The sequence below is a fragment of the Hippoglossus hippoglossus genome, chromosome 12 (assembly GCF_009819705.1).
Source record: "Hippoglossus hippoglossus isolate fHipHip1 chromosome 12, fHipHip1.pri, whole genome shotgun sequence".
In the NCBI taxonomy this organism is placed as follows: domain Eukaryota; kingdom Metazoa; phylum Chordata; class Actinopteri; order Pleuronectiformes; family Pleuronectidae; genus Hippoglossus; species Hippoglossus hippoglossus.
In genome coordinates, this window is record NC_047162.1 from 5,303,474 (window position 1) to 5,321,093 (window position 17,620).

General features: G+C 42.0%; 1 protein-coding gene and 1 long non-coding RNA gene across 8 annotated transcripts in view; one reads left to right on the forward strand and one right to left on the reverse strand.

Moving 5' to 3' along the window:
* LOC117771252 (tenascin-like) overlaps positions 1–17,620 on the reverse strand; it is a 32,635-nt gene that overhangs the window by 8,003 nt on the left and 7,012 nt on the right. Inside the window, exons 2-15 of one of the 7 annotated variants that reach the window (XM_034601368.1) lie at positions 16,576–17,138; positions 14,622–15,935; positions 14,017–14,280; positions 13,807–13,922; positions 13,076–13,229; positions 10,930–11,199; positions 10,056–10,241; positions 9,854–9,943; positions 8,973–9,236; positions 7,801–8,199; positions 6,087–6,533; positions 4,964–5,239; positions 446–718; positions 68–190 (exon numbers count right to left, since the gene is read on the reverse strand). In XM_034601368.1, the coding sequence (XP_034457259.1) occupies positions 68–190; positions 446–718; positions 4,964–5,239; positions 6,087–6,533; positions 7,801–8,199; positions 8,973–9,236; positions 9,854–9,943; positions 10,056–10,241; positions 10,930–11,199; positions 13,076–13,229; positions 13,807–13,922; positions 14,017–14,280; positions 14,622–15,935; positions 16,576–17,053 (4,654 nt within the window). In that variant the 5' untranslated portion in view covers positions 17,054–17,138. Of the gene's footprint in view, positions 1–67; positions 191–445; positions 719–3,445; positions 3,523–4,166; positions 4,202–4,963; positions 5,240–6,086; positions 6,534–7,800; positions 8,200–8,972; positions 9,237–9,853; positions 9,944–10,055; positions 10,242–10,929; positions 11,200–13,075; positions 13,230–13,806; positions 13,923–14,016; positions 14,281–14,621; positions 15,936–16,575; positions 17,139–17,620 lie in introns of those variants that run through there. The other 6 variants (XM_034601374.1, XM_034601369.1, XM_034601370.1 and 3 more) reach the window with 6 other exon arrangements.
* LOC117771270 overlaps positions 1–17,620 on the forward strand; it is a 144,755-nt gene that overhangs the window by 5,182 nt on the left and 121,953 nt on the right. The window lies entirely within an intron of this gene.

Genomic DNA, 17,620 nt, shown 5'->3' on the forward strand with positions numbered 1-17,620 from the left:
TAGTTCCTAGTCATTGAGAACTTTTTATCTGTAAGAAGAAATGCAAAAACCTTGATCGACAGCTTACCTCCTTCAAAGGGCACATAGGCGATGCGGTAGTTATCAATAGGAGAGGGAGACATGGACCAGTGAACTACGGCAGAAGAATCCGTCACTTCAGAGAAATGAAGTCCCAGTGGTGTGCTCAGGCCTGAATAGACAGATGCAGATAGGAAAACAGGAAAAGGAGAATTCAAGTGAATAAAATATTTCCAAAAGAAAAAAAGCAGCTTTGGCTCAAGAGAACAACAATAAACTTAGGACAATGTTTCCAGTAAACATGGAGCCTAAAGCAGAGGAAGAAATCTGATTAGTGGCACTGTGGGTTCAGTTCTCTGCAAAGCCAAACCACAGAAAGTTTACAAGTTAGTACAGAACTAAACAATCTGCAGTGTTTTTCATATACCTGTCTGAGCAACCCCAATAATAGGTTGGGAGCGTTGGTCCAATGTGACACCATAAAGCTCGATTTCATACTCAGTGCCACTCAAGAGTCCATTTAAAACCTTGGTTCGCTCGTCACCGCGGACACTGTACTCCTTAGGATGGGATAGCCTTTTGCTGTCTCTTATTTTAATCCCAAATCTGTCAAACATGTCTTCATCTGCCGCCCACGACAGACGGAAGCTGTCAGCAGTGATGTCAGAGACAAAGAGATGCTCCACCTCCGGCTCAGCCTCTGGTTAGACAAGGAAACAGAACGTTGTGTTGGTTTTGGGGTTTTCCCAGAAATAATCATCAACTTGTGAGAGACGGCCAAAGACATTGGCTCAGTTTGGAAGAGGTCAGCAGAAAGACAAGAAAGGTTTCCAGGTGGCAGACGTTTTTGTCCACCACCTCCCATCTGCCATGCTCTGGCATCCGTTAGTGTAAAAGAAAGACAATATGCTTTTTATTAGACGTTGATTAATGTCAGTTAACAGATTCACATTCTATAAAAGGCTCTAACTGACGTGTTGGAAGAATTTCAGCTAATTCTGGTTGAGACGAGGTCGCCATGCGTCCTCAAGGCCGAGGTGCATTCAGTGCATTCAAAGACAATGAAACAAATGAGATTAGAAGCTAAATCAACAGACATTTCATGCTCAGATTGTCTGTTGATGTATCAGTGTTTTCCTACTTTCTGATCATTTTGTTTTATGCTGTATATAACCAAACAAAAATCTGGAGGAAAACACCTTTTAAAATATGAAAACAAACAAATATGCTTGCTCATATTTTGGGAATAAGAATAAATGGGGAAAAAAATGGGAGCTCCACATCTCTTTCTCCCGGGGACCAAACTGCATACAAAGAAAATGCCCCCAACCAAAGGAATTGATAGATCAGAAAAGAGATGAGTTGTAAATCTGTGTTACAGTTAGGTAGGTGATCTGAAGCCTCACCATCGAAAGGTTGCATTAATCGAAATGTATCAATAATCAAGCCAAATTCATTTTAAGAGATCTTATTTAAACCTTTACAAAGTTAAATCATCATTAAAAGTGCATTAATACCACAGAATTATACAATTTATAGAGCAGCCAAGTTGTGATGGTGAAACTTCATATTCAGATCATAAAGTTAAATGATTTTCCATCAATACACACAGAGTAGTTGCACTTTTTAGTAAGACGAGGGGCCTTGCAGTGAACTGGGTGGTACCTGTCACAGCCACTGTATTCAGAGGCCGAGAGAGAAGCCCTGACTCTGACACCCCCGTCAGCCTGAGCTCATATCCTATGCCGGTGATGAGGCCCCAGATGTCCAGGTGACTCTGGTTTCCAGGCACAGTGAACTCCTGAGGCTCCAGCAGCCACCCGGAGTCTGTCACCACTATGTGAAAGTGGCTGAAGCCCCCACTAGAGGGGGGTGAATCCTCCTGCTGCAGCTGCTGCTTCACCTCCCACGACACACGGAAGCCGTAGGGGGTTATGTTGGAAATGGTCAAGTTTTCCACTTTAGGCAAAGAAGCTGGAGGGGAGCGGGTTTCATTGTTTTGTGAGCGGGAACAGATTTGGGAAAGGGAATAAGATTCCATTAGGAGCGTAATGTGTGCAATGGTTGCAAAAGCAAATCAGTCTTTTCTTCTTTTGAGGTTTTATACTTTATAGGGACAAAAATAGTCATCTATTAAAAATAGAATATCTCCTGAATTTAAAGGCTACAACAAATTAAGGGCAAATTTGAAATGCATCGTAGCGATTTATATTTCTGCCGCAGACAGTGGAAAGATTGATATGTCTCCTTTCTCACCCAAAGGTTTTTAAAGCTATATTGTCTGTGTTTATCCATGCCTGAACTCTTTGGAGTTAATAAATTAAATGGTTTCATTCAAATCATAACTTTTTTTATCATAAATAATAGTTGCTTATGATGCAAGTCAAGTTTGATCTTAATGCATTTAAACCTACGAGTGATGGGAGTTGAAAATATGAGTAAAATATATAGTACCTGTGACGGCGTGGGTTAACACAGAGGGAGTGTGGCGCCCGTGAGAAATACCATACAGTTCAATGTCATAGCCTGTGGCATCCATCAGGTTCGAGACTGTAATGTTACGGATTTCACCAGGCAGTCTGAACTCCAGCGGATCAGACTGCTGCTCGGAGTCACTGACCCGGATAACAAAGCCATCAAAATGGCCTGACACAGTGCTCCAGGACAAGCTGAGATTATGTGGACTCACAGATGAAGCAGCTATGGGCCCCAACTGTGGGAGATCCTCTAAATGAAAAACAGAACACGGCTTTTCAGTGAAGTTGTGCTGATAACTACAAAGCAACAATGTGTTTGGTACATGCAGTGTCAAGAAGCACATGTGATGCAATACCTGTTGAAGCTACAGCAAATAGAGGATGTGTGTTCTGGCCACCAGTGCTAGCGTACAGCTTTATGTTGTAGCTTGTGCTTGCTTTGAGCCCGGCCATGACTGTGGAGTGCACGTCTCCTGGCAGAGCGCGCCCCATTGCCTGAGAGGGCGAAGCAGACTCTCTGACTTCTACTATAAAGTTATCAAAAGGCTTCTCTCTTGTCCGCCATGACAGAAACAATCTGTCTGAGGTAATGTTAGAAACAACTAGCCTGGACAAATCAGGCTCTTCAGCTACAGGGGAGAGAAAATATAGTATAGATTTATTTTTTGCAATAGAAAGCATGTATTTGTATCTTTTTAAAGTCCAGTGTTTGCATACAGGCCAGAATTTAAGACGAAAAAAAAAATCAAAATACCTGTTGATGCAACAATACTGACAGCACTGGTTCGGGATCCCTTGTACGTCCCATAGAGGTAGGCTATGTAATCAGTGCTGGGCCTGAGCCCTCTGACATTGTGTGACTTATCATTGCGGGATATGTTATATTCCTTTGGCTCCATCAGCCAATCAGAATCAATTATCTCCAGGATAAAACCATCAAACTCTCCTTCAGTGGCGTTCCACAGGATAGAAAAGCTCTCTGACGTTAAGTTTGAGATATATAGTGTGCCAAGCACCGGCTGATTCACTAAAGAAAGAAAGCATTATTAGATTTTCATCAAAACCCCTCTGCAGAACACACACGTCAAACGGATATATAAAGAAAATGTGTGGCTGGTGGCTTGTTGGTTTGATTCATCAAATGAAAATATTTATAATGTTACAGTAAACTCACCACCACCAACTTGCAATCCCTATTAAATACATGCAAAGGTTTTTGCATTAAATGCATATTGAAAGTCCTAACAGCTTGAATTTTAAACCCTTTAAACCTATTTTCTTTCATAACACTGATAATGATAAGATGGACTAAAATCAAACTCCAAGAAGAAAGACAGAAAAAGCCATCATGGTAAATAGCTGCAGAATATTGGCCTGCAAGTGTTGATTTAAATGTGAAAATGTGGTTAAGGAAGAAATGAAATAGGACTAAAAATCGTTTTCATGCATATGGAGCAAGATTTGATCCGAGTACAGAATCAATAATGTGGCAGAAGAGCAGTTCCCAGCAGAGTAGGACTGCCCCAGAGGAAGATAAACTAAAACATCTCTTTACATGCAACAACTATATAGTCAGTAACATGCAAGCGTGCAGAAGACAATTTAGGCATCAATCAGATGTAAATCAAAATGGCGTTAGTGTTAACTGCAGATGAAATATTAGCATTTTACCTTGATATGGAAAAGAGGTTTTAATCATTTGCCACCTAGTAGTTCAAAAGGAAATTAGGATATTTACTTTTAAGTTCTGTGAAAATCAACTTTATCAGAATCGACTAAACTAAACTATGTCAGTGTCATTCACACAAACTAACAGAGCTCAAAAGCCACTGAAACTCACACATACTGTGAGCACTTACTGAACACATTCACGGGCAAATGATCCTTCAAGGTTAATCAATTACACACTGAATGAGGGTTGATGGGACGGGATGAGATGGTCACGCTGTCACTGGGTGACAGGCAGTGGAGGGTGGAAGTTATTGCTTTGCCTTTGCAATCATTGCAGCACATCAGCATCAAACCGGACCACGATGCAGGGGATGATAGAGGGTGGGGGAGGGGGAATGGGGGCTTCATGCACTTTGGTAACTGGGATGGAGGCAGCAGTCCGGGGGTAAAGGGTGAACATTTGAGGGCCGTTTGCTTGGCTCGGTGATGAGGCACGGGCGCCAATCACCCTGCCCTCTCTCAGCGAGACAGAAACAGTGGCTGGAGGGTAAAGAATGTTTCATGGCATGTTGGTTAGGATGAAGCAGTTCAGTTCACTGTGTTGAACAGTAACAGGAATTAGGTTATTATGTTGCTCTTGATTCATGCAGCGAAATGTCGACCCAACAGGGTGGGTCTTGTATGTGGCTGTGTTTGCTTCACAGATTCTAACTGAAAGTTGTTAAAAATCGAAGGAAAGAAAGAAAGTTAAAGAGTTAAAGAGGATAAAACTCTGCAACACTTGAAGTTGCAGGTACCTGTAGTGGCTTCACTGTACACAGGCTCAAGGAAGGAGCCCTGATACATCCCGTACAGGCCAACCATGTAGCTGGTGTTGGGATTCAGCCCGGAGATGCCCAGGCTGAAAGCGTCTCCAGACAGTGAGAGGTTCTGGCTCTCTGCGAAATTCCCCAAGTTTGTTACCTCAATGACAAAGCTGTCAAAGTCCCCAACTGTGGGGCTCCAGGACGCAGTGAAGCTGTCCCATGTAATGTCAGAGATGGTGAGGTTCAACACCATGGGCTTCAGCTCCTCTGGGAGATAAAAAGATCAGAGTGGGTCAACTGAATGGCAAGATGGATTATAAACATCACTGTCACATAAGGTGCATTATTTATCATAAGGTACAACAGATTATCAGGGCCACACTTTGAAATCAAAATGTAACAGGATGAATAAAATTGTGTGGAAAAAGTTGGAATATTTCAAGATTAAGTTGGAAATTTATGAGAATAAAGTCTTATAATTAAAATTAGTTTATTTTTTAAAATATAATATATTAAGTATATATAAAATGTCAAAAATCATAACCTGATTCTTTAATTTATAACTTGAGACCTACCCTATTAAAACTATATTCTTGAAATAAGAATCAATAGAATAAAAATCATCAACTTTGATCGTGATATACAATTAAAAAATATTTAGCATGAGGACTTATCTTGAGTTGAATCAGGAATCTTGAAATGTATGACTTTGGTTTTGTAAAATTAAAGCTTTAATCTCAAAATAATATAACTAAAGGTTTAAAATATAACTTTCTTATAAAATATTATTCATTTTCTTGCAATATAACAACTTATTTTCTTGTTTTATACCATTATGACTCTTGAAATATTATAATTATTGTCAATATTATGAATGTAATTTAAAAATCTCTCTCTCAGTTTTTGGCCCTGACACATCATTGTACAGTCTAGTCAGAGGTTTAAGCAACACAAAATATCAGATGATTTGTACTTTAAAATAAAAGTACAAATAAAATACATTCATCTGTGGAAAAAACTTTCTCATGCTCTAAAATATTTAGAGCACAAAAAAGAATTCATGAGATGATGTTGATGGGTTCTGATGAATGTATGAAGTATCTGCTTCATGTACCTGTAGTAGCGACAACTTTGAGAGGCAAAGATTGATCCCCATCCACCAGCCCTTGTAATGTAACATCATAATGTGTCGAGGGGGTCAAACCCTCTATTTCAGCCTTCCTCACATTTCCCGGTAATGTGGTCACATGAGCTTGTGTCACCCCTGATGGAGAACTGAGCTCCACCATAAAGCTGTCGAACGCCTCGTCGGGCGCCGACCCAGCCAAGCTTACACTAGTGGAGGTAACATTTGTGATTTTGAGGTCCCCAAGTACATCCAGGTTTGAGCTTTCAGCCCCTGAGCTCCTCACAACAGTATCAGAGGTGGAAGGAGCCTCAGTGTTTACGGGTTGGAGGGGATCTGGGGTTTGAATTGTGTCATTATCCAGAGAAGACTGTGAGGTTGTTGTGGCATCTTTAATACTCAGCATAAGTACATCTGGGGAGGTAGGCTCGGGTGCTACAGTGAAAAAAGGAAGTTAAGGTATTAAATGTGTTACTGGCTCTGCTGAGAAGAGAACAAGAAGCAACCTGCAATGAAAAACTGGATTAACATCAAAACATTATTTTTGCACAATAAATATAATTCCGTCCATGTCGACATGAGATTTCATCATTTCTTCTTGTCTCAAAAATTGATTATTATCACGTTTTTTCCAGGATCCCAGTTTATATTATAAAGCAACAGCTAAGGCATTAACAGCACCTGAGCCGGTGCTGTTAATTCTTTGAAGGTTCTGAGTAGCCCACCACAGTGGAGGTACACAGTAGTCTTCATGAAAAAGCCATGCACAGCCATTTTGTTCCTGCTGACCTAAAGAGAGACTGTCGAGTCACTTGTTTGGCATGCGAGTGACGTGTGGTTTCATTTTCTCTGACTGGTAGAGAATCATTTCATTTTGCAAACGGGACAGAACTCAAAGAATGAGGTGGATGGAGATGGTGGCTTTCAGAGACAGAAATGGTTGCATTTACAAGTTCAAATGCAGGAAGTAATGAGTGCAGCCAGTGCACTGTAACCCAATGTATCTGAATGCAACAATGACTCGGGGAGAAGACTGTAGATTTCTTCCTGTGGTTGAATTTGTTCAAGCAACATTTTGCAGCAGTTCTGAAGCCTTGGATGATATAGATGAGGTTGAATGAGTTTTTATGTAAATTAAATCACTTCTGTAGGGTTTTGTCATCATACTGCATCAGGCTATAGGTTTACTGATGATGGTTAGCCAGCATGCAAATCACGTCACTACTCTGATCTCAGAAGCTATCTGAGTTAATCTGTCAGACCTGGTATTTACATCCGTCCTGAGAGATAAAATCCCAAGCGGTCAGAATTCAGGTTGGTTTGTTCACACCTGACATTAATATGCGTCCTGAATGCGTCTCCTGTGATCGGATCTCAAAAATGAGTCTGATTTATTATGAAACTGTAGTGGGTCAGAGGACATTAGTTAAGTAGGAAGTGGCCCAGGATGCATTCAAGTTCACACAGCGAAAATAATGTGGTGACATACATCCAAGACCACCTGCGAACATGGTCTGAATGATGAGATTTCAGGATGCACTCAGGAAACATTTGGGTATTCATTTCATTCGGGAATTCAGACCTGAACTTGGCACTTGTGATCGGATCACTCAGTACGGATGTTAATGTCAGGCCAGCAAAATTTCCACTGAAAAGAGACGGTGACAAAAGTGTCAATATTCAGTCAAAGAGAAGCTTATACCTGTGACTGCAACAGCTTCAAGTAGCGCAGATCTCTGGCTACTGGTTATTCCATAAAGTTTTATCTGATACTCTGTCGATGCCGCCAGGCCTTCAAATTTAGAGCCAGTGGCATTTCCAGGAAGATGGACCTCTTTCACATCCCATAATCGCTGAGGGTCTTTATATTCTACTGCAAAGCTATCATAAAGGCTGTGAGCCTTTAGTCTCCATGAGAGGTCAAATCCATCAGACGTGATGCCTGAAACAGTCAGCGTTCCGAGCTCATCCTCAGGCTCCATCCCAGAGAACTGGGACTCAGAGGGCTCTAAATTCACAAAGCTAATCACATTGTCCTCTGAGCCTGTAGGAGTTGTTAGCTCAGCGTCGTCTGAGTCGGCTAAATAAAATGTGAAAGAGGCTAAAAGAAAAACAAAAAAGCACAAATCAAGACAGCATCGATTAGGTAGAGGTGCATCTCATTTCTTTGTATCAATTGGCTGAAGATTTATTTCCAGGCATTAGATCTCTTTACTTTTGATTCCAAAACCCAGTTTTTAAAGATTGAATCCTTAAGATTTCAATCCTGATTGATTTAAAAGCACTACTGAGATTACTGGAGGTAAAACCAAGGGAGGTTAAATGTAACATGTAACAATGGTGACTGATTTGCAGAGTAGTTGTTCATCGAACAGCTCCCTGTGGCTGTTCCCTCTTCTTCCGTAACGCCCTTGCAAAAATAAAAAATAATCCAGTGATGAAAAAATTACAAATATTATTGTCTTGCCTTGTGGAAGCATTCTGAATGAATGATCATGGTGAGCATGAACCTCAGTGACAAACAACACATTTCTATGGCTGCTTCACAATAAAAGTCATTCTGTAACACCAATTGAAGTCTTTTGATGTGAAGCAGCAGCAGTGTGCATTCCCAATAATGTTATGAACTCTGATACACGTTGGATTAAACACTGAGGTTTTTAAATCAATGAGTGAAATTATGCTGGATGACATCAATTTTTCTTGTGAATCACTTTTATCCCAATTATTGATCCCCACACTCCTGAACTTACCAGCTAAAAGGGAACCATCCCTTTTAAATGAATCAAAAACCTTGAAATTGAGAGGGACATAAAAGCATGTGTTGTCATTGATTCAAAGATCCAATTGCGTCACAAATCATTCTCTTCCCACCTGTGGATGTAGACAGGATGACAGGCGTGCTTCTCTTGTGTCCCCTCTCTGCAGTCAACGTGAGAGTATAGCCCATTCCAGGAGTCAGGCTGGTCACAACATGGCTCGTTGCAGTGGCCGGGATCTCCACCTCCTCGACCTGGCCATCTCTGGAGACGTATACCAGCCTGTAGCGACCGAACTTGGCTCTAGGTTTCTCCCACCTCAAAGTGAGGGAGGTCTCTGTGGACTCAACTTCTTCAAAATCTCCTGGAGGATCGATGTCTGACAGAAGTGACAAAAATAATATGAAGCGAATAAAGAAATGTTTAACTGCTTGTGAAGTCTGCTTGTGTTGCATACTCAACACAACTCATAAATTACTTTTCACTCTATTTGTTTTGTTTGGTCACTAAAAGGCTTCTGCGTCGAAGCTTTGCCATAGGTGCACACATAGCCTATGCACAGGGCCGAGCATTCATAGTTGTGTGTAGGTGTGTGAGATGCCCTGAAATGACACTGCCGAAGCGCTAGTGGCAGTAGAGTTTCTATGCTGGTGTTGAGTGTCTTCTTGTTTCTGGTCCGCTTATTTACAAATTCTCTAGCGTCTCTGTTTACTTCAGAACAATGGCGAGTGTTACTAAGCAGATCATGTTGGAGTTGGGGCTGATAGACGCAATTACTGTTTCTTAAAGAAGAACGAGAAAAAATGGCGGCGAGTCTGCCGAAGATGCAACGCTACCAAGCGGACCAATCACAGCTCTTGAGGTCTGCGTCACCTCGAAATGTAGTTACATGTTTGGTGGAGGTGCACGTCAGGTTATGGTGTAGGGCTCTGCATAGGGTACACGTCTACGCGTAGGCTACGAGTGTTTTGGCAGCTGACCGGAAGTGTCTCTCACCAGTTTCTGCATTTGTAGTGGCCGGGAGGCTCTCTCTCTCTATCTTCATGGCAGTAACACCGATTCCATACTCCGCCCCTGGATTCAGCCCTGCCGAACAGAGAGACACAAGAAAAGTTACCCTTTGGCATGAGAGATTTAAGTTTTGCGGTTTTGCGTGGGCATACTTAATGAAGTTAATGTTCATCTATTTGACCCTTACCAGTGATTGTAGCTTTTGTGGTGTCTCCTGGTCCTCGCAGGAACACGTCCTCACCGTGAGTTGCTCCAGAGATCGGGGTGTACTTCACCCTATAGCTGCCGACATCAGCCCGACTGTTAGTCCACTCCAGAGTGATGCTGCTGTTCGTCTGAGACACGGCCCGCAGGTTCCTTGGGGCATCCAGGGCTAAGATACAAATATAACAATCAAATAGTATTTTAATATTTGCACAGACAACAAATGTATTATTTCGGTTACTATTAGACATTGAGCCACAACGTTTTTCAGTATGAAAAACATATACGGGCATCCCAAATCATCTTCAAATAAATATTAATAAAGTAAAATAACTCATTAGCATGTTGTGTGGTATCACTGAAGTTTTTTAAAAAATATTTTTCGAATATTGACATAGAATTGAAAAATAAATCTGGTTTTGAAGAATATTTAACTCTGTGTTTTTTTTTTATTATCTATATTCATATCTTAAAAAATCTCAGTATTTTCCCTAAACAGCTTGACATAGTGTTTTTATAACAGCAGTAGAACAGTGTAGGTGGGAGAGAATTCAGTGTCGCTCACTGGTATGTTTTGAATGATTTCTGGATATCATATCTGTGGCACAAAGGAATAAGATATATAAGACTACAGTTAGTAGGATACATTCATTGCTGGTTTTGTACATTTGCTGAGAAAAAGAAATATACAGAATATCCCCAGCCTTATTTATTTAACCTTCAATATTTACTATTTACTACTATCAACTTTCCATGGTGTGTGTCATGTGCACCATTCTTTAAATAAGAAATATATTTTTGACATATGCAGCTTTAAAGTAAATCAAATGGAAATATTTCTGCTATGACAAACCTACCTGTAGTGAAATTGGTGGTGACAGGGTCACTGCTGATGTTTCCACTCCTGGAGGAGAGCATCACTGTGTACTCAGTGTCTGGTCTCAGACCATCGATGCTGTATTGCTTGTCTGGGGGGAAAATCTCTGCACTGCTTTCGTCTAAGGGGTCGGAGGTGGGCCTGTAAAACATGGTGACTCTGTCCATAGGAACAACTGGCTGAGACCAGCTCACCAGTGCCGAGGAGTCCGTGACATCCTTCACCTCCACCTGCCGAGGGCCGTCAATCTCTGGGGAGGGAGGTCATGTGAGGGTGGCAGGTGTTAAAAGTGAAGAATATTTGAGTGGTACACTGAGTGAGAGAAAATATGCAGGAGAAATTATGTCCTTTACGATCCAATACATGGTAATAACATTACTGACAGTGAATGTCTGGCATGCAATAAAAATGACACACAACCGTGAACATGGTTGACACAAATCAATTTTGCAGACAAAATTTGCAGACAAAGTTGCAGACAAAACCATATGCAGCATTAAAAGGATGAGGTATGAGTGTGCTCCCTGTGTCTGACGGTCTTTATAGTTGGGATTCATCAGAAATATTGGAGCAATTAGAGCTTCAACTTTCTGTTACCTGTTATCAAGGTAACTGAAAGCACTGCACATTAAACACAGTAAAGTTTGAGATGTAAAGATTCATGGTTTCTAAACTTTTGATGGAGTAATAGAGTAACATGAGTATGTTTCTATATGCTAAATTAATGAAATCAGCGGCTGGCTTCATATTTAATTACCATACATATGAGAGTGAAACAAGCACATTTCCCAAAATATATGCACTATTCCTTAAAGCTTCTTAAGAAGAAAAGTAAACTTACATTTTCTCATTTGACAGATTATTTTATCCAAAGTGACTAAAAACTGAGGGAAAACACTAAAGCTGTTGTACAGTAGCAGAGGTTGAAGTAAGTGCTCTTGGTCATCAAGAGGTTCTTGAAGCCAAAGAGGGGACGCCCCCTGAAGGAGCATGGTCCACCATTTGGGAATCACAAAAGAGAACCGTCTAGATTTTAAGGAACATAAACCTGTATGACTGAATTCAAATAGAGTCACACTGTCGGCAAACAATGCAGATTTGAGATTTTCAAGCTGAGACCAAAATGCTGCTATGATCTGGACCATGTGTAAAGCTTTCACTGTGCACAAAGAGAAGCCTGAAGTGCACAGCTTATCAAAAGACTGATCTGTAGGAATAGTTGCAAAGTGAAAGCTTTTAAAATAATAAGTCAACTGGCTAACACATGTCTAAGTCTAAATAGGTGCAAGTCCAAGATTCTGTCTGTATGACAGAGAGAATAAGTTCAAGTACACAAAACAGCTTAAGTAAAACTCACCTTGGCTCTCTCATAAGACGAAAGCCTGTGCTTGGATCAACACAGGAAAAACTATCATAAAATATAATGTGGTTTCCTTTCACTGTGCCTTTGTGTTTACTATCGGACAAATCTCCTGTGTTTACGTGTGGAGGAGACATCATTTTATGTTTTGGGGCTTTCCTGAAAGGACCTCAGGGGATACAAGATATAGCCTTAGGTCTATCATTCATTTCTGGGAGCTGTGTCAAGTTTCAGCTTATACAAATACATGACATCAGAAATGAAATGGTGCAAAACTCAGGGAGTCCATCGACACAGACTTGTAAACTTAATCACTTTTCCATGCACAAAGATGATTGTTTGGCCTGGCGTGTCGTACTGACTGCATTAGCAACTGAAAATATTTTAACGTATGGAGTAATACTGCAATAAAAGCTTCAGCTAGCAGAGGACGAGAGCTAAGAGGAAGATTTAGAGAGAAAACTATGACATGGTCGTGCTTGACTGAAATTCAATTTGCTTGAGTTATTACACTTTACCTAAAATCGGTTGATGGAACCACAGAGAGCCAGCAGGGATTTCCTGTTTTTACTTTTCATAATGGAATTTCACTCTGTGACATTATAGTATTTTTTTAGTCCGAGCACAAGTGATGTGGAGATTATTTCTACCCAATCAAACTGCTGCCAGACAAAGCAGGAACATTTGCTGAATACACAGGATAGGTTTTTGAGCATCTATGATTTACCAACTGACTTAAAATAATCAGTGTGCTGAGAAAACTCACTGGTAGTGACTGTTTTGGATGTTTGGGGTCCTTTCGTGTTATTCTTGATGATGGTGATGGAGACTTCATACTCTTGTCCTGGTCCCAAGCCTGACTGGAGAAACTGGTTTTGAGAGGATGGAAGGGTGCTCACCACTTTTCCATTTTCTTCTTTCTGCAGAGACACATGATGCATAAACTAATGTAAAACATCCACACAGGAAATCAGGTAAGACATGTACTGACTGTGGTAGTTTTAATTTCTCTACAAAGACCTGGCATTTAGATTCCTCCAATGCCCGACAATTTTTAAAAGAGGTTCTCGTGAAACGAATTAAGTTACTGCTGAAAAGTATAAACAAATAATATACTAAGTAGTTAAGATATGTTTTTGGATTTTTCCTTTGAACATGTCTATGTATGGAGGAAAGTAACACACATTTTAAAATTGGTAAAAACTCTGCAGAGCCTCTACACTTTAGGAAGACCTCTTATCAGCAAGCACTTTAATTTATTTTTAAAGTTACTGGCTTGTATTCAAAGCAAAAAGGATTTACCCGCAATTGTAAGACGTCCAGACTTGCCCTCACTGAAGTTTTCCATATGTCAAAATAATTTTAATGGTTAGCAGTGAAATAAATCCATGTTTTGCTGACAGTTCCAATAAGCTGGCAGAGGCTGTCACTTCGCCCTTTTTCCGTGTCAGTTCATAAAATTCTCGGCAAGCCTTCAAATGTGATGTGCAGACTGACCGTGTTGCGGAAATAGATCTCCCAGCCATCAAAGGGGATGTCCAGCTGGTCCCACATTACTTCTACTGAGGTCTCTCTCACTGATTTGAATTTTAAACCCTCTGGCTGTGGGAGAGCTGGAGGGATGGAAACAAGAATAATCAAAACAGTTATTCATCTTTTTCCATAGTGATTCTCAGTAAACCAGCAGAGTGTATGACTGTGAGGTACCTGTGGCCACCCTGGCGCTGACAGGGACACTCCTCTTGTTGCTCAGGACAGCATAGACACTGATCAGATACTCAATGCCAGGTTCAAGCTCTTTGACAGTGGAGGAAGTTTTGTCCCCAGACACTTTGTTCTCCTGGAGAAGACCCCCGGGACTGGTGGGTACATACGTCACAAGGTATTCTGTCACCAACATGTCATTGGTCCAGGTCAGGTCCACTGTGTTAGCGGTGACCTTGCCGACAATAAGGTCCTTTGGAGGAGACACTGGAAAATTGAAAAGAAATTGCTGACGTTTTCTTATAACCCCAATCACTAAATGTCCACCACTGAACGCTAATGTAAACTGCAGAGCCACATCTGGCTGTGGTGTGAGGAACTGCCAAAAAAGTGCGAACAAAGTGCAGACAGCAACAACACACACGCTTAGAACCTTATTTTAAATTCACTGAAATAGTTTCTCAGGATGAGTGGTGAGTGAAGTTTGACACTAGAAGGAAATTACATCATTCTGGATATGCTTATATACTACATCTAGTTGACACATGGAAAACTGGCAAAAACCTTTTCTTCTGTATATTTGGACCAAACTGAACGGAGCTTGTTACCTTCAAAGCAGTCCTCTCCGATGAATCCCTCATCACAGACGCACTGACCGTTCACACAGCGGCCTTTGTCCTGGCAGTTGTTGAGGCAGCTGAGCTCTGTACAGCTCTCTCCTTCATATCCACCCTCACAAGTGCACTTCCCGTTGATGCAGCGCCCTCTGTTGTTGCAGTTATCTGGACAGGCGAGCACAGAGCAGTCATTTCCAGAGTACCCCTCCTGACACGTGCACTTGCCGTCGACGCAGTATCCTCTGGCCAGGCAGTCGTTGGGACAAGCTTTCTGACTGCAGTCTTCTCCAGTGAAGCCTTCGTCACAAACGCACTGCCCATCGATGCAGCGGCCACGGTTCTGGCAGTTGTTAGGGCAGCTCAGTGCACCGCAGTCCTCGCCGGTGAAGCCTGCATGACAGGCGCAGCGGCCTTCGATGCACTCGCCGCGGCCGTAGCAGTTTGAGGGGCAGGTCATGATGCTGCAGTCCTCGCCGGCGAAGCCTTCTTCGCACACACACTGGCCGTTAACGCAGCGCCCTCTGTGCAGGCAGTCTCTGGGACAGGAGAGCTCAGAGCAATCATCTCCCTGGAAACCAACATCGCATGAACACTGTCCATTTATGCACTGGCCTCTGTTGTTACAGTTGTTCAGACATGCTAACTGGCTGCAGTCTTCTCCTTGGTAGCCTACGTCGCAGATACACATCCCGTTGAAGCACGTCCCTCTGTCGTTACAGTCGTTGAGGCAGGTGAGTTTAGAGCAGTCCTCTCCGCTGTAGCCGGCAGTGCAGACACATCGACCATCAACACAGAAACCGTTACCTTGGCAGTTGTTAGGACAATTGCGTTCTCCACAGTCCTCCCCGGTGTAGCCCTCATCACAGTAGCAGGTACCGTTCACACAGCGCCCGTGGTCGTAGCAGTCTTTGGGACACATGAGCTCAGAGCAGTCAAGGCCAGTCCAAGGTTCGTCACACATGCAGTCTCCCTTATCACAGCGGCCGCGGCCTCTGCAGTTGTTGAGGCACTTGGTCTGAGAGCAGTCGTCACCGAAGAAACCATCTGAGCAAACGCAAATGCCTTCCACACACAGGCCATAAGCTCCACAGTCCACAGGGCAGAGTTCGAGCGTGCAGTCCTCTCCAGAGAAGCCCTTGAAGCACTCACACTTTCCGTCCACGCAGCGGCCCCGGTCCTGGCAGTTACCGGGACACTCGGCCTCAGTGCAGTTGGGTCCCTTCCAGCCATGCTCACATACACAGCCACAAGTGTCAGCGCTGTAGTTTCCATGGCCGTTGCAGTAAGGTTTTGTTCCTACTTCACCTATGATAAAGAAAGTAAAGGAATATTTTTGATACAATCAAGTCTCTTATTCTTAAAATACAATCAGCTTGAGAATTTTGGGTAATACACTTATATGCTATCATGTTATAAGTCTATACACTAAACACGAACCAAGCAGATAGTTATCTTAGTTTAGCATCAAGACTGGAAACAGATGGTTTAATCTGTGCAAATATCCAAGTTTTATAGCAGAAAGTTACAGATTTATGGGAGGTTATGAGTGGGATTATTTCTTGTTTGAGTGCCATTACTCTGTCTTCCCACTCTCAGCAAGAGAGTGAATACTATTGTGTCCCAAAACATCAAACTACTCATTCAAGAATGCATCATTTAGATGCGGTCTGAGGCTTATTTTTGGCAGTTACAAAAGAAGACTTATTACTTTCATTGATATTACAGCAGTTGTTGTCCTCTACTGTATGAAGGAGAAATATACACCCCCTCATTGGATTTCAAAGAACTGTCGGACAAATGGATGGAACAGGTGTGCTTTATACTGAAGGAGACTCATGTGTATTCTTAATGGAGCACTTTTCAATGCAAATTCATAGAAATAATGGCTTATTTTATTGTCATTGCTGTAATATACAAATATGACTGACAGACAAATCACACCCACCTGCGACCTGTGCACTGCAGCAGGGCCTGTCGCTGTTGCACTGATCCCTCAAAACTGAAACTTCTCCCTCAAGCATCTCCAGGCGGCTCATGAGCTCTTTCAGGCCGGGCAGGTCGTCAGCGCAGCCGCAGGCCTTCCGAGGTATATTGATGCGGTGGGTGAACACGATCTGGTTCTCCCCGTCGACGGTGTGCTCAGTGATGTGATGCCCTGACGAAGCTGGCAAATCCTTGGGAAGAAGCTGTGTGCTCTCCGGGGCGTCCAGGTCCACTGAGCACAGAGAACTGGCAGGAACATTGATGTTATAGACATGGTTGAAAACCACAGGATGGTCTGCGCTGGGGAGGGTGACGTTATGTTCTTTAGGAGCTAGCAAAGTCTGTCTTCGATGACGTATGATTTTCTTAACCAGCCCAGCGGTTGATAAGCTGAGCAGAACGGTCAGGAGGAAGCAGCCCAGGATGCTTCTTCTACCCATGGTAGGTGTGAGGATGTGAATTTACAAAAATAAATATCAGCTTTAACCTCAGACTAAAGGCTGATCCAGGTTAATGGTGAACGTCCTGGAAAACAGATAGACAAACAGACAAATGCAACTTCAATGTAATGTAATTTTTAATGCTTAATATTCAACATTAAAAAAAGACAAGCAAGACAATCGGTATACTAAAATTTGACAACTGACCACTGTCAGCCCAGCAACATTACTGCAGATGTATGTGTGTGTGTGGAGAGTCTGATGCAAAGAAGGATGCAAAATCAGCTATTTGGGATTATTTTGGCTTTAAATTGGATGTATCCCTAAATTCCTGATTGACAATGACACATTGCATTGGATGCAATGTGTCATTGTCAATGACACAAGGAGAGAAAGAGAGGGAAGAGTCAGGAGGAGCTGAATGAATAAATGAATGCACACAGCTCAGACAGATTTGATCCATAATGTATTTCATGATTAAGATTGTGTCATTTACATTTGGAGGTTCAAAATGATTAACAGGATAAGATTGGTTGTCAAGAAACTTATGAAAGTCTTGTGAAACTA